General features: G+C 39.7%; 1 protein-coding gene across 6 annotated transcripts in view; it reads right to left on the bottom strand.

Annotated features, from left to right (window-relative positions):
* The window catches only part of PARP15 (poly(ADP-ribose) polymerase family member 15), a 49994-nt gene extending 43104 nt beyond the window's left edge, over positions 1-6890 (bottom strand). For 4 of the 6 annotated variants that reach the window (XM_086675248.1, XM_086675251.1, XM_086675250.1 and 1 more), the window contains exon 1: positions 6680-6888. In XM_086675248.1, the coding sequence (XP_086531374.1) occupies positions 6680-6682 (3 nt within the window). In that variant the 5' untranslated portion in view covers positions 6683-6888. Of the gene's footprint in view, positions 1-5298; positions 5441-6679 lie in introns of all 6 variants that reach the window. The other 2 variants (XM_086675252.1, XM_086675253.1) reach the window with 2 other exon arrangements.
* Between the last annotated feature and the right edge of the window lie 8522 nt (positions 6891-15412).

Raw genomic sequence — 15412 nt, forward strand, 5'->3', positions numbered from 1 at the left:
TTCAGAACTCTTCCTGGTCATCAAAATAAGGTAGTGAAAAGAAATGAGGATAAATATAGAAAGGAAAAGATATCCAAAACAGACATTCTTTATAAATACTACAACCACATATTATGAAAAAATTTTAGAATCATCAACACCATGAAGACAATGAAAAGACAATCCATAAAACGGGAAAAAATATTTGTAAATCAGAGTTGATAAGGGACTCGTATCTAGAATATATAAAGAACTCTTACAACTCAATAATAAAAAAGCAAATAATCCAATTTAAAAATAGGCAAAGGATTTGAACAGATACCTCTCCAAGAAAGATATATATATGGCCAATAAAGACATAATAAAATGTTCAATCGTTAGTCATTAAGAAAATGCAAATCAAAACTGCAATGAGGTACTACTCCACACCCACTAGAATAACTAAAATTTAAAAAGACAGACAATAACAAATGTTGGCAAGGATGTGAAGGAAATGGAACCCTCATAACTTGACATACCCTCATACCGTGGGACTATAAAATGATACGATCACTTAGGAAAATACTTTTGCAGTTCCTCGAAAAGTTGGAATTACCTTATGACCCAGACCTTTTACTCCCAGATAAGAATATACCCAAGAGAGGGGCACCTGGGTGGCTCAGTCGGTTAAGCGTCCGACTTTGGCTCAAGTCATGATTTCATGGTCCGTGAGTTCAAGCCCCGCGTTGGGCTCTGTGCTGACAGCTCAGAGCCTGGAGCCTGCTTCGGATTCTGTGTGTCTCTCTCTCTCTCTGACCCTCCCCTGTTCATGCTCTGTCTCTCTCTGTCTCAAAAATAAACAAACATTTAAAAAAATTAAAAAAAAAAAAAAAAAAAAAAAAAAAGAATATACCCAAGACATGAAACCTATGCCCACACAAAAACTGTTCACAAATGCTACGGAGAGAATGTGTGCCCCCAAAATTCAGGTGTTAAAAATCCTAAATCCTTGGGGCACCTGGGTGGCTCAGTTGGTTAATCGTTTGACTTCAGCTCAGGTCATGATCTCACAGTCTGCGAGTTTGAGCCCTGCATCAGGCTCTGTACTGACAGCTCAGAGCCTGGAGCCTGCTTTGGATTCTCTGTCTCCCTCTCTCTCTGCCCCTCCCCTGCTCATGCTCTGTCTCTCTGTGTCTCAAAAATAAATACAAACATTAAAAAAAATTTTAAAGATACCAACATGATAAATTATAAAATTTGACAAATGAAAGCAAATATAACTTAAAAAACAAGATAATACCAAATGAAATGATAAGGGACTTTGGCCTGCTACACTTTAAAATGCATCTTTCCATAGCCTGGAACAAAATATTTGCAAAAGACAGAACTGATTTAAAAAAAAAGCTGTTATCCAAAAATATAAAGAACTCTTACAATTCAACAATAAGAAAACAACCTGATTTTAAAATGGGCAAATATTATCATCCAACAGTGTACCACTGAACATTTTAGGTAAATAATACTCCTCAAATAGCAATCAATAGCCTCTGCCAGTGATGAGTGATTTACCATGTCTATGATCCTAGTCGCCTTCTTCTCTTCTAGGAGTAATTAATCTGAGTGTGACAACTTGGTTTAGGCCAGAACACTAAGACATTAAATCTAATGGACTTAATTAAAATAAGATTTCCACTCATCATCAGGGAAATACAAATCAAAACCACAATGAGATACCACCTTACACCTGTCAGAATGGCTAACATTAACAACTCAGCCAACAACAGATGTTGGCGAGGATGTGAAGAAAGAGGATATCTTTTGCATTGTTGGTGGGAACGCAAGCTGGTGCAGCCATTCTGGAAAACAGTATGGAGGTTTCTCAAAAAACTAAAAATAGAACTACCCTATGACCCAGCAATTGCACTACTAGGCATTTATCCAAGGGATACAGGTGTGCTGTTTCGAAAGGACACATGCACCCCCATGTTTATAGCAGCACTATTAACAATAGCCACAGTATGGAAAGAGCCCATTCATCAATGGATGAATGGATAAAGAAGATGTACTATATATATATATATATATATATATATATATATATATATATTCTCTCTCTCTCTCTCTCTCTCTCTCTCTCTCTCTCTCTCTATATATATATATATATATATATAATGGAGTATTACTCGGCAATCAAAAAGAATGAAATCTTGCCATTTGCAACTATGTGGATAGAACTGGAGGGTATTATGCTAAGTGAAATTAGTCAGTCAGAGAAAGACAAAAATCATATGACTTCACTCATATGAGGACTTTAGGAGACAAAACAGATGAACATAAGGGAAGGGGAACAAAAATAATATAAAACAGGGAGGGGGACAAAACATAAGAGACTCATAAATATGGAGAACAAACTGAGGGTTACTGGAGGGGTTGTGGAAGGGGGGATGGGCTAAGTGGGTAAGGGGCACTAAGGAATCTACTCCTGAAATCATTTTTGCACTATATGCTAATTAATTTGGATGTAAATTAAAAAAAAATAATAAAATTAAAAAATAATAATATTATGGGGGAAAAAAAGAATAGATGATGTTACAGGAAGTATACCAGAAATTCCGGATATAGTAACTTTATTCATAACTGCCAAAACTTCGAGGGAACTAAGATGTTCTTCTACAATAGGTAAATGGATAAATAAACATTGGTACATCCAGACAATGGAATATTATTCAGTGCTAAAAATAAATGAGCTCTCAAGCCATGAAAAACATGGAGGAAACTTAAATGTATATTACTATGTGAAACAAGCCAGATCTGAAAAGGCTAACAAATGATTCCAACTAAATAACGTTTTGGAAAAGGCAAAACTATGGAAACAGTAAAAAAAAAAAAAAAAAAAAGGCAGTGGGTACTGGAGATTAGAGGAGAGGGAAAGATGAATAGCAGAGTACAGAAGATTTTTAAGGCAGTGAAACTATTTTGTATGGTACCATAATGGTGGATATATGTTACTAAACATTTGTCAAAAATCATAGAATGTATTATACCAAGAGTAAACTCTAATGTAAACTATGAACTTTGAGTGATAATAACATGTTAATGTAGACTCACCAATTGTAACAAGTGTACCACTCTGGTGTGAGATGTTGATAGTGGGAGAAATTGAGGGGGGCCAGGTGGTATATGGGAACTTTCTGTATCCTCTGCCCAATTTTTAAAAATGTATCTTTAAGTAGTAATTATAAAGCTAAACAGTTCTAAATTAAGAATAGATGATGTGATGCAGGCAAAAATCTCTTTGATCTTGGCTGCAGCAACTTCTTACTCAACACGTCTCTGGAGGCAAGGGAAACAAAAGCAAAAATGAACTACTGGGACCTCATCAAAATAAAACACTTCTGCACAGTGAAGGAAACAATCAGAAAAACTAAGGCAACCAACAGAATGGGAGAAGATATTTGCAAATGACATATCAGATAAAGGGTTAGTATCCAAAATCTACAAAGAATTTATCGAACTCAACACCCAAAAAACAAATAATCCAGTGAAGAAATGGGCAAAAGACATGAATAGACACTTCTCCAAAGAAGACATCCAGATGGCCAACCGACACATGAAAAAATGCTCAACATCACTCATCATCAGGGAAATACAAATCAAAACCACAATGAGATACCACCTTACACCTGTCAGAATGGCTAACATTAACAACTCAGCCAACAACAGATGTTGGCAGGGATGCGGAGAAAGAGGATCTCTTTTACATTGCTGGTGGGAATGCAAGCTGGTGCAGCCATTCTGGAAACCAGTATGGAGGTTCCTCAAAAAACTAAAAATAGAACTACCCTACAACCCAGCAATTGCACTACTAGGTATTTACCCATGGGATACAGGTGTGCTGTTTCGAAGGGACACTTGCACCCCCATGTTTATAGCAGCACTATCAATAATAGCCAAAGTATGGAAAGAGCCCAAATGTCCATCAATGGATGAATGGATAAAGAAGAGGTGGTATATATATACAATGGAGTATTACTTGGCAATCAAAAAGAGTGAAATCTTGCCAGTGCAACTATGTGAATGGAACTGGAGGGTATTATGTTAAGTGAAATTAGTCAGTCAGAGAAAGAACAACACATGTACCGGGCGCCTGCATGGCTCAGTCAGTTGAACATCCAACATCGGCTCAGGTCATGATCTCACAGTTCATGAGTTGGAGCCTCGCGTCGGGCTCTGTGCTGGCAGCTTGAAGCCTGGAGCCTGCTTCAGATTCTGTGTCTCCCTCTCTCTCTGCCCCTCCCCCACTCACACTCTGTCTCTCTCTCTCTCTCTCTCTCTCAAAAATAAGTGTTGAAAAAATTTAACACAATTTTTTGAATGTTAATTTTAAACACTCCAAAAGTAATAGAATAAAGGTTCTATACTTATATATTTCTATAAATATATAATATATAAATATATATCTGTAATCTATAATCTATAATATTATTTTCTATATAGATTATATATATATTTATAAATGCTTGTAAATATAAGAACACTTATTCTACATCATTTGGAGTGACAAACAAATAGATTCATTAAGGGGAATTAATAATCCTAAGCATGGGGGCGCCTGGGTGGCTCAGTCGGTTAAGCGTCCGACTTCAGCCAGGTCACGATCTCGCGGTCCGTGAGTACAAGCCCCGCGTCGGGCTCTGGGCTGATGGCTCAGAGCCTGGACCCTGTTTCCGATTCTGTGTCTCCCTCTCTCTCTGCCCCTCCCCCGTTCATGCTCTGTCTCTCTCTGTCCCAAAAATAAATAAACGTTGAAAAAAAAAATTAAAAAAAAAAAATCCTAAGCATGTGTACAGCTAATAATAGATTTTTAAAATGTATGAAGCCCAAACTGATAGAACTCCAAGGAGAAATAAATCTGTAATTATACTTGGGGATTTCAGCATCCTTTCTCAATTACTGATAGTACAACTAGTCATAACATAAGTAAGGATATGAGGACTTGAACAACATTTTCAACCAACCTAATCTAACTGACATCAATAGAACACTTAACCCAACGACCACAGAATTTATCAAGATAACCATATTCTGTCTAGAAAACAAATCTCAGTATATAAATTTAAAAGGATTCAAATAACACAAGCATGTTCTCTAACCACTGTGAAATTAAATTAGAAAGCAATAGCAAATTAGTGATAATTCCAGCTATGTGGATGAAAATCAACTGCCTTATGCTAAGTGGAAGAAGCAAGGCTCAAAAGACTATGTGCTGTATGGTTCCACTTACATGACATTCTGGAACTATCAGCACCAAAATCTGACCAGTGTTTGCCAGGGACTCACCTTGAGTGAGCTTGATTCCAAAGGAACTGGTGGGAATTTTCGGGGGTGATGAAACTCTTTTTTCTATCTTTCTGTCTTTGTATCTTTTATATCTTGTGGTTGCCACACGATTGTGTACATTTGTCAAAAAACAGACTGTATACTAAAAATTATAAATTTGCTGTATATAAATTGTACCTCAATTTTAAAAATGAAAGGATGTCAATAGCATTCATATACACAAATTGAAGATATAATGAATGAAAAATCGCATTTACAATAGCAAAAAAAAAAAAAGATAAAGTATTTAGGAACAAACTTAACAAATATTCTATGTAAAAAAACTATACACACTCTTTAAAGACACAAAAGTAAACCCAAACAAATGAAATGATATCCTTTGTTCTTGATTAGAACATCTCAACACTATCTCAAGATGTCAGTTGTCTGTAATTTACAAGCTTAATGCAAATCCAGTACAAATCCCAGTGAGCTTTTTTTTTGACACTGATCATAAATCAGAAGTCAATCCTAAAGTTTATAAGATAAGCACATAAGAATAGCTAGGAAAACAGCAGTAAGGAAGAGCTCTTAGGGGAGCTAGCCCTGATATTAAAATATATAACAAAGCCTCTCTGCAGCAGATGAATAAACATGTCAATGGAATAAAAAAGAAGTTCTAGAAACAGCCAAAGTACGTATAAAAATCTGGTATATGATAAATGTTGTATCTCAAGTTACTGAAGCAGTGCTAATCTTTTTAATAAATAGTGCTGGGACAAGTGGACACCCATTTGGGAAAAAGGTAAAAGTTTTATCCATTCCTCAAATCATAAACAAGAATAAACTCCAAATGTATCAAAGATCTAAACGTAAAAAATAAAGCATTACAAATAAAATGCGTGACTATAACCTGGGCAATGAGGAAAGCTTTTATTTATTTATTTATTTATTTTTTTATTTAAAAAAAAATTTTTTTTTCAACGTTTATTCATCTTTGGGACAGAGAGAGACAGAGCATGAACGGGGGAGGAGCAGAGAGAGAGGGAGACACAGAATGGGAAACAGGCTCCAGGCTCTGAGCCATCAGCCCAGAGCCTGACGCGGGGCTCGAACTCCCGGACCCCGAGATCGTGACCTGGCTGAAGTCGGACGCTTAACCGACTGCGCCACCCAGGCGCCCCAATATCCCTGATTTATAAGGAACTTTTGAAATTTGAAAGCAAAGAGACCAAAGATTCCCAGGAAAATGATGCCCGACACTCTACTCTCTTCCGAAACAAGTCGCGGCGGTAAGCTCCTCCCTAGGAAGAGAGGGTTCGAAGGCCGAGCAGTCTCCGCGACGCCTGGTGCTGCTGTGTCGCGCGCCGCCCTCCGCACCCCCTCCCGTGGCGCCCCTCACCATCCTCCCGGGGGAAGGGGGCCAGGAAGCGGGTCGGGCTGCCGGGCTCCCGGCGACCTCGGCCTCCCGGCCTCCCGATCGCTTGGGCTCTGTTCGCACAGCCACAAGTTGGTGCGCAAGTTCTTCGCGTGTCCGGGCCCAGAGAAGCACGGCGCAGCTCTCCCCAGCTTTGCCGGTCCACTGTCACCGCCCCGGACCCACCCAACCGGCGTGTGCCTTTTCTTTCACTTTCTTTTCTGTGAAAAGCACTTCTGCCTTCCTTGTGGTCTTGAGGTTGCAAACAGCTGCCTAAAGATTATATCATCCATTGGGGACAGACATTGCTGTCACAAATTTGGTGGCCAGATTCTGAGCTCTGCGATTGGTCAGGTGTGGAACCCCAGTCGACTGCATCTGTTAACAGTGGGCATAGCTACTTTATATTATCATGGCGATTAAATGAGGCAAAGTATGAAATACTCTTCGAATTTCTTTGCATTAGAAAGAAATGTAGGTCTGTCATAAAAGCAAAGTATCTGTAAAGGTGAACTTTCCACCTGGCTGCCTCAGTCCGTGGAGCATACCAGTCTTGATCTCAGGGTCTGGAGTTCAAGCCACAAGTTGGGTAGGAAGCCTACTTGAAAAAAAAAAAAAAAAAAAAAAAAAGGAAAGAAAGAAAGGAAGAAAGAAAGAAAAGAAAACATTAAAGGTGAGCTTTCCAAAAGGGGTTCGGGCCACATGTATACTCAAAATGGGTAATCGAAGAGAGTTTAATAAAGTAATTACCTATATAGGTGGAGGCAAAGGGTTAAGAGAAATCGGTGAGAAATGTTGAAGCAACCTCACCCTCCCCTTAACATCTAGACTGAAGGGACAAGGGAGGAGTGTGTTCTACACCTGTTACAGGAACCCAAGTTCGACTGCCCTTGGTTAGAAAGGCCAATACACAAGAGAGGAGTTTTGACTGAAAAGGAATATAAGCTTTATTCAGGAGGCTGACCACCTGGGGAGAAGGCAGACTCTTGTCTGAAAACCTACTTCAAGGTTTCTGCCTGGCTGATAGATTTTTACAGGAACTTTAGGGAAGTTAATCAGTAAAAGGAGAGCACAGTGGTCTGTAGTCTGTAGCAATTCTTATTTTATTTTATTTTATTTTATTTTATTTTATTTTATTTTATTTTTATTTATTTTTGAGAGAGAGCACGAGTGGAGGGAAGGGCAGAGAGAGAGAGAGAGAAGGGCAAAGAGGATCCAAAGGGGGCTCATGCTGACAGCAGAGAGCCTGATGCAGGGCTGGAACTCAGGAACCATGAGATCATGACTTGAGCCGAAGTTGGAAGCTTGTGGGACTCAACCATCCAGGTGCCCCTGTAACACTTCTTGGTTGCATGCAGACTCAATGGTGCCAGCTACAGAAGTTCTCATGTTGGTTGTGTTTTGGTGTGGGGGCTGGGTTGTGCAAGAGGGTTTGGTTCCGGTCTTTCTAGGAAACAATGCATGATCTATAGATATACCAAGAAAGATTTAGTTAATCAATCCACACGGGCTAAATGTACTTGCTAAAACTTAGACTACTAAGTTGGCTGGAGGGGCAGAGGCAACGGCTTCAAACCTGGTAAGAGCCATATACCTACAGGAGAGAGCCATTCCAGGGGAGCCATGGCTGCTTTCCAGAGACAGCAAGGGAAATAAGTCCCCCAACCACTAGCTTCCCCTACCTTCCTATCTCTTTCTGGTACTTACCATTGTTGAACCTAACCAACAATCAGGGCACAGAATGGAGTTGATGCAGTCCCAAGGTGGTGGATTTTGATAGCACATCTGTATTACTAAAGATAGGTATAAAGTATTAGGAACACAAGGAAATAGGGGATTTGTAATTTGAAGACAAGTTTGGAGGAAAGTGTTACGGAACCAGGCTGGAATGCTGGCAGAAAAACCAAGTGGCACTCGGGGATCTTGGTGGATCCGAGATTTATTTAACACTGGCGGGCTCAGAGGAGACCGTTTCTCCAAAGATCTGAGCTCCGAATGAAGGGGGGAAGGGTAATTTATAGTTGTCAGCTTCCGTATCTATGGCGAGTTTTCGCGCATGGCAAACAGGGCAAGAAGAACCTGGAAGAGGGGTCTCTAAGCTAGAGACCAGAGCTTGTTTTAGTCCCATAGGCCATCTTATGGTGTAAAACTTTATTCATTTTCCCAACATTGCCCCCTTTGCTGCCTTTTTAAAAATCTTTTATTAGGCATCACTTTTTAGCTCTAGCGGTTGGTACCCTCGGAGGGCTAAGATACATGCTGCAGTTTGGCGAGCGACAATGTTTTAAGTAAAACGTACCAGGGTATTTAGTATACAGGGGCCAATGGTCACAAGTAAAATTATGGAAAGGAGGGGCCCTGCCAGGGCAGAGAGCCAGGATGCCCAGTCTGTGAGATCCTATCCTCTCCATTGACTGATACTTTCCTGTTGTCTATGTTGAATTCTTTCCTTGAGTTCTTTAACCTTAGTCCTGACTATTCCTGATTGGCTTACAAAATAGCAACATTCCTCCCCCAGAAAGATACAAGTCCCTCCTTTTTCTGAAGTGAGGAGATCGAGGGCTCGCCTATTTTGGAGGGACACTGCTGCCAGGGAGTTTATTTGGCTTTGTCAGGTTACCAGGGAGTCTGCCATCCGTTCCACGTCCAGCTTGTTGGTGCAGTCTCTCTCAGTCCAACAGCAAGAAGCAAGATCAGTGCTATGACACCAGTAAGGGGCAAGGGCTGGCAGAGTTGCATCCGAATCCCTGGGCTCAGTCCACACATTGATTCCTCAAGCTTCTGCCGTGCACAGGCCAGCCAGCTTCTGGGGTGTGGCTGGAGCAGGGCTGGAGATCTCAGGGTCCAGTGTCTTTTTGAGGGTCAGTTTAAGCAGGTTGATTGGATCTGGATCACTTCTCCAGGTTGTGGATTCCCCTGAGTTGGCCTTCTTAACTCTGGAGTGATGGACCCATGGGGTGATACCTGAAACTAAATCCTCTATTTGGTTGTATATCTGTAAAGTCCACCTCCAAGTCTTCGAAAGGTGCGGGTTTCTGATAACTGTCAGATCAGGTTTAGGGAAGATATGGTTTGCATATTTAGAGATCCATCCTGTTTTCTAGTTGTTTAAATAATCATATGCCCATGGGGTCTTATTATTATCCCCACAGAATAACAAGCACAGATTGTCTATACATGAAATACTGTAACAATTTTTCTGAAATTTACCTCAAGTTGTCTAGTTTAGGCAAACAACAAACATTTAAAGACAATCATAACTAGAATTTAATATCCATAATGGTGCATTGTTGAAACATAGTTTTTCTCTCTAAAAACCCCCCTTTCCAGAGATAGCCAAATTGAGACCAATGCATTTGTAGAACAAGTCCAGTCTTAACAAACCTGGCCTAATTATTTACATAAGCCCAGCAAGAATAGCAATTTATCATGAGGATCTTTTAAAGTTTGCTTTTCTGGAAACTTTTATAAAGAATCTCCAGGTTGAACTTTTAGTAGCCTCTCCAGGCCAGAAACCAAGCCAAATACCTGCCATCAGACAGGCCCGCAATACCTATAGAATTGGGCGAATTCCTCTTCATGAGGTCCCCAAGATATCCTGAGGTTCCTGCACCTGCCAGGAAGTGACCTTCTTTACTCACCTGGTGAAGCCGCTGGGAACTCTGTAAGCAAGGTATCAGGTCAACACTTCCAAGGGGCTTTATGGCTCCATGTTTCATAAAGCCAACCATAGTTCCTTAAACCTGTCTGGTCATATCTGAGTCTATGAATGTCACTCTCAAATATGACATTCCAGTCAAAGCCTTGGTAAAATAACCAGTATTTCCAATGGTGACCTCTTACAAGATGAACAGATTCTTATTGAACTTATGCAAACAATTGTAATTGCCATGAAAGAAAGAATACTCACTGAGAGTTTTTGAATTTCAGGGGAGTTATGTAGAGAGAAAAGATAAATTCTTCAGCTTACAAATGAATACTTTATGACATTTCTGTATATCATAGATTTCTTAAGAGAAAGTTTCCTTAATCTGGAAGAGCAAACATTAGACAACCAGCAATATTTTCAACAAAAATCACAAAACTATAATCTTCCTTAGTTCATTTAATCCTATGTTCCTAATTCTTGTTCAATTTGAATTCAGCTTTTTAGTTCTGGAAATTCTTACCCATTTTAGTATTAATCTTAAAGATGTCGAATACCTGTATTTGTCCCCAAATTCCTTTTTATAAATCTCGTTGAAGAAGAAACACATTTTGTGAGAGAATACAAACAATTATAAATGACAAAATCTCGGGGCTCCTGGGTGTCTTGGTCAGTTAAGCGTCTGACTTTGGCTCAGGTCATGATCTTGTAGTTCGTGAGTTTGAGCCCTGCATTGGGCTCTGTGCTGACAACTCAGAGCCTGGAGCCTGCTTCAGATTCTGTGTCTCCCCCCTCTCTCCCCCTCTCCCCTGCTTGCGCTCTGTCTCTATCTCTCAAGAATAAACAAACTTAAAAAAATTTTTTTTTAATAAAATAAAATAAATGACAAAATCTCAGACATAGACATTGTTAAAGATCTGATGAGAGTTCATTATGATGCAATTGACAAAGAAATTCGGTTATTTCTGTGACACATAACATTTCAAGTAATCAGAATATTAAGTGATGGCCTTATACCAAAACATTAAATAACTTTAGGACTTGAATATATGTTTGGGCAGTTACAACATTTACCTGTGCAATACAACCTAAGGTTTACCATTGTATGACAGTGCTTTTCCAAGTAACTTAGCATCCCAAATAAAAGGGCCTAATTGGTAAAAAAAAAAAAAAAAAAAAAAAAAAAGACTTCATTTACCATTTAAATCCTGGGAAGTTTGTTAAAACCTTAGGAAGTTATAAGTACATCCCAAATAGGATTACAGATCATTACAAATCTTAAAACTTTATTTATTCAATCAAGGTGAAAATAAAAGATCCTAATGGTGAATGTATAGCATTATATAGTTGTTACCAAAACCTAGATCCTTTAACATTGAGAAGTTTTAAATAAGTAATCAAAGACCTGATAAAGATACAAACTAAAACTTTGGTTTTCCTGGAAGACAAACCTTTGTTTGCATTGTCTTATCAAGAACAGATCAACAGTCCAAGAAAACTTTGTAATTTGAGCAGAGAGAAAAGCAGAATTTCAGCCTTATACCAGTGTACTTGTAAAATTCCGTTCATCTCAACCTTAGTCCATCCTGAGCACACATAAAATTCCTTTCCAAAGATTTTCCTTCATGAACCTTCTACAACTTTTCTTTGCCTTCAAACTTTGTCCCAAAGCCATTTCTTTCCAAATAACCAGTCTCATTTAGGACAAAATTACTTTCTTCTACCCTCAACAAAAATGTATTTCCATTCCTTATATCTTTCTTACATACCTTCTACTTTCCTACATACAGGGTTGCTTTCTTTATTTCCATCAGTCTTAAGTACACTTAGCAGAATTTTAACTCTTAGGAAACCTTAGTCTCCAATTGAGGACTTAGTAACCAACCATCAGAATTTTTTTAGATGGTAAATTCATGAACCAATTAAGTACAAAGCATGTTTTCCAATAGGTTCAAATAGCCTTAATTTCTCTGCAACAAGAAGTTAAAAACACAAACCTATGTTCAGTAATCAAAGCTTTAGCAATTCATTCTATTTGGAAAAGACCTATATGTCCAAAGGGGTGCACTTTACTCTTTGACCTTGAGGATGGGAGGAGGAACCAATGGTGCCTGAGGCACTGAGGGGGATACAGGACCCAGTTATGTAGACCACATCCAAGTTGGTGCAGAAACAGCAGGGGGAGGCAGAAAAGGCAAGGTGCCAGTAGAAGGCAGAGAAGGAAAACCTAATTCAAAACCTTAACTCAGACAGAGGAGCAGACGCCATGTTTTTTCCACCAAAGTGGAAATACGGAGTCCACGTCAGACAAGAGAAGACCGGGAATTTCCCCGAAACAAATGGAGTTTCAGCAACTGCTTGAGCTGCTCTACCAAATTAACTGAATCCAAGAAGAGGGTCATGGAGAACCAGAGATTTATAGCCCTTCAGTCAGAAGCACAGGTAACATCCTAGGCTTGCTTTTGGCATCTGAAAGTGGGGGAAAGTCCTGTGGGACTGAGCCCATAGTCTGGGGAATCTGATGATGTCTCTGGGTAGAGAATGTCTGAATTGAGTTGAGCTATAGGACACCCAGCTGGTGTCAGATAATTCCTTGTACGTATGGAGGGAAAACCCACACATGGACATTGGGTGCAGAAGCTAACTTTAGAAAAACATCAAGTATCTTTTTTTTTTTTTTTTTTTTAAATTGGATTTCAACGTTTATTTATTTGGGACAGAGAGAGACAGAGCATGAACGGGGGAGGGGCAGAGAGAGAGGGAGACACAGAATCGGAAACAGGCTCCAGGCTCTGAGCCATCAGCCCAGAGCCCGACGCGGGGCTCGAACTCACGGAGTGCGAGATCATGACCTGGCTGAAGTCAGACGCCCAACCGACTGCGCCACCCAGGCGCCCCATCAAGTATCTTTAAAAAAAATTTTTTTTAATGTTTACTAACTTCTGAGAGAGAGAGACAGAGAGAGAGAGAGAGAGAAAGAGCACGAGTAGGGGAGGGGCATATAGGCCTGAGGCAGGGCTCCAACCCACAAACCGCGAGATCATGACCTGAACCAAAGCCGGACGCTTAACCGACTCAGCCACCCAGGTGCCCCAAAACATCAAATATCTTAATACTATTTTCAATTCTTTCCTAAGGGAAAAGAAAAAAGGAGTAGGGAAATAACACAATTTGTTCCTAATACGTGTATAACTATATTTATTTATTTGTTTGTTTTGAGAGAGAGAAAAAAACAGCGGGGGAGGGGATGGGGGGGTGGGACAGAGGATCTGAAGTGGGCTCCATGCTGACAGCAGAAATCCTGACACAGGATTCATGGCATGAATCGTGAGATCATGACCTGAGCTGAAGTTGGAGGCTTAACTGACTCAGTCACCCAGGCACCCCGTATATAACTTTATTTAAAGCAGATACAAAAAAATAATGAAGCAGATACAGATGATAATACCGTCACAGAACAAGAGCAGTAATCCAAAGGTTCTCCAACCGCTGGCACCATGAAACTTGCCTTTGAGCACACATTGCAGTCAAAGATCCAGAACTTAGCAGGAACCAAACTTTTGCTTTTTTGAAGCAAATTTAGCCAAAAGATATGTAGACACAAAACAATCCTAATAGTAAAAACTTGAATCATCAAAAACTAAATGTATAATCTGATTTTTTAAAAAAGACCTATCCCTTAACTCTCTGGACAAAGGAAAAGATTCTGGGTTTTTAAGTTCTTCATATAGGACCTCCTTGGAGGAAATCTACTTTGGGCACTGTGCAGGAATCCACTTTTGAGAGAAGCCCAGAATCATGGGACTCCTCAGCTTGCCCAGTTGGAGCAGGGTAGCTCTGGGGTGCAGAAGCCTTGGTGCCAGACTACCTTCTTCAAATCCCAGAACTTCTACTTGTAAATGATGTGACCTTTGTCAAAGTACTTATCCTCTCTATGCATCAGTTTTCTCAGTTATAAAATGGGGATAGTAATAGTATTAGTCCCAGGTATAAAGCCCTTAAAAAGAGGATAAAATAAATCTATAATAAATATTAGCTAAGCTATTACCATCTGATTATAAAAAATGTATATGTGTGTGTATGTGTATCTTTAGGAAAAGAAAAAGACTTCATCTTTTTTGGAGAGGGGCTGGGACATGGATAACCAGATAATTTGCTAGTATAATTTTCTTCTGACTTGGAAAACCATTTAAAAGTGCATTTTGACATGTCATATATTAATAGCAGGCTCAACTTGCTTTGTCTCTGTCCAGAGATAGTACCAGGGAGAGAGATTTTAAGGAAGAAAACAGGACTTGGTGGGACTTAGTAAAAGAATGGAAAAACTATTATGGGGGCTACATAACTGAGAAAATGATAGTCTGTGGAAACTAAGGAAAGGTTATTTATATGGAAGCAGGGTATACTTAAAAAGTATAGTGATATCCAGAGGAAAAAATGTTCAGAAACGTGTAGCATTAGTACGACAGGACAAATGCACCCCATATGGCAGATTATTAAACTCAGGAAGGAGCAAGGACCAAGTTAGAGGACTGGTCAGAGTTCAGAGTTTAGAGGTTAAGTGTTCTGGAGTAAAGAAACTCAGTTTTCCACATCAGTAGTAAGGTCTCCAGATATGGCTTCCTTACTCCTGTCTCTGTCAAAGATTCAGGGAGCATATAACCCTCTGCTGGGTTATTAGTAACCTGAGTCAGGCAGCAAAGCATTATGAGGCACCAACTGCATACCAGGCTCTGTACTGTGAAAAATAATAGACTTACTCCTTTGTTGCCCAATCTCTGCTTCTGGCCACTTTTTTGGCCATGAGGGAGGGAAGAAAATGTGTGTCTCTAATTTTCCATAACCAAAGCCCTTTCCTCTGCCACTCATACTAGGATTTTACTTTTAGGGTAAAGAGAAAACAAACAAACAAAAAAACCCCAAAAGGCTATGTCAGAGACAGCAGTAGAAAGAGGATCAATTGACAGCTACTATTTCAACTGAAGAACACAGATTATTTCAGACCCCCAGTACTCCACTCCCTACTCCCCAAAGAAGACACCAGAATGAGGCACAACACCTCTGCAGCGAAA

Source organism: Puma concolor, chromosome C2 (genome assembly GCF_028749965.1).
Source record: "Puma concolor isolate L17-30 chromosome C2, mPumCon1.1.hap2, whole genome shotgun sequence".
Taxonomy (NCBI): Eukaryota; Metazoa; Chordata; class Mammalia; order Carnivora; family Felidae; genus Puma; species Puma concolor.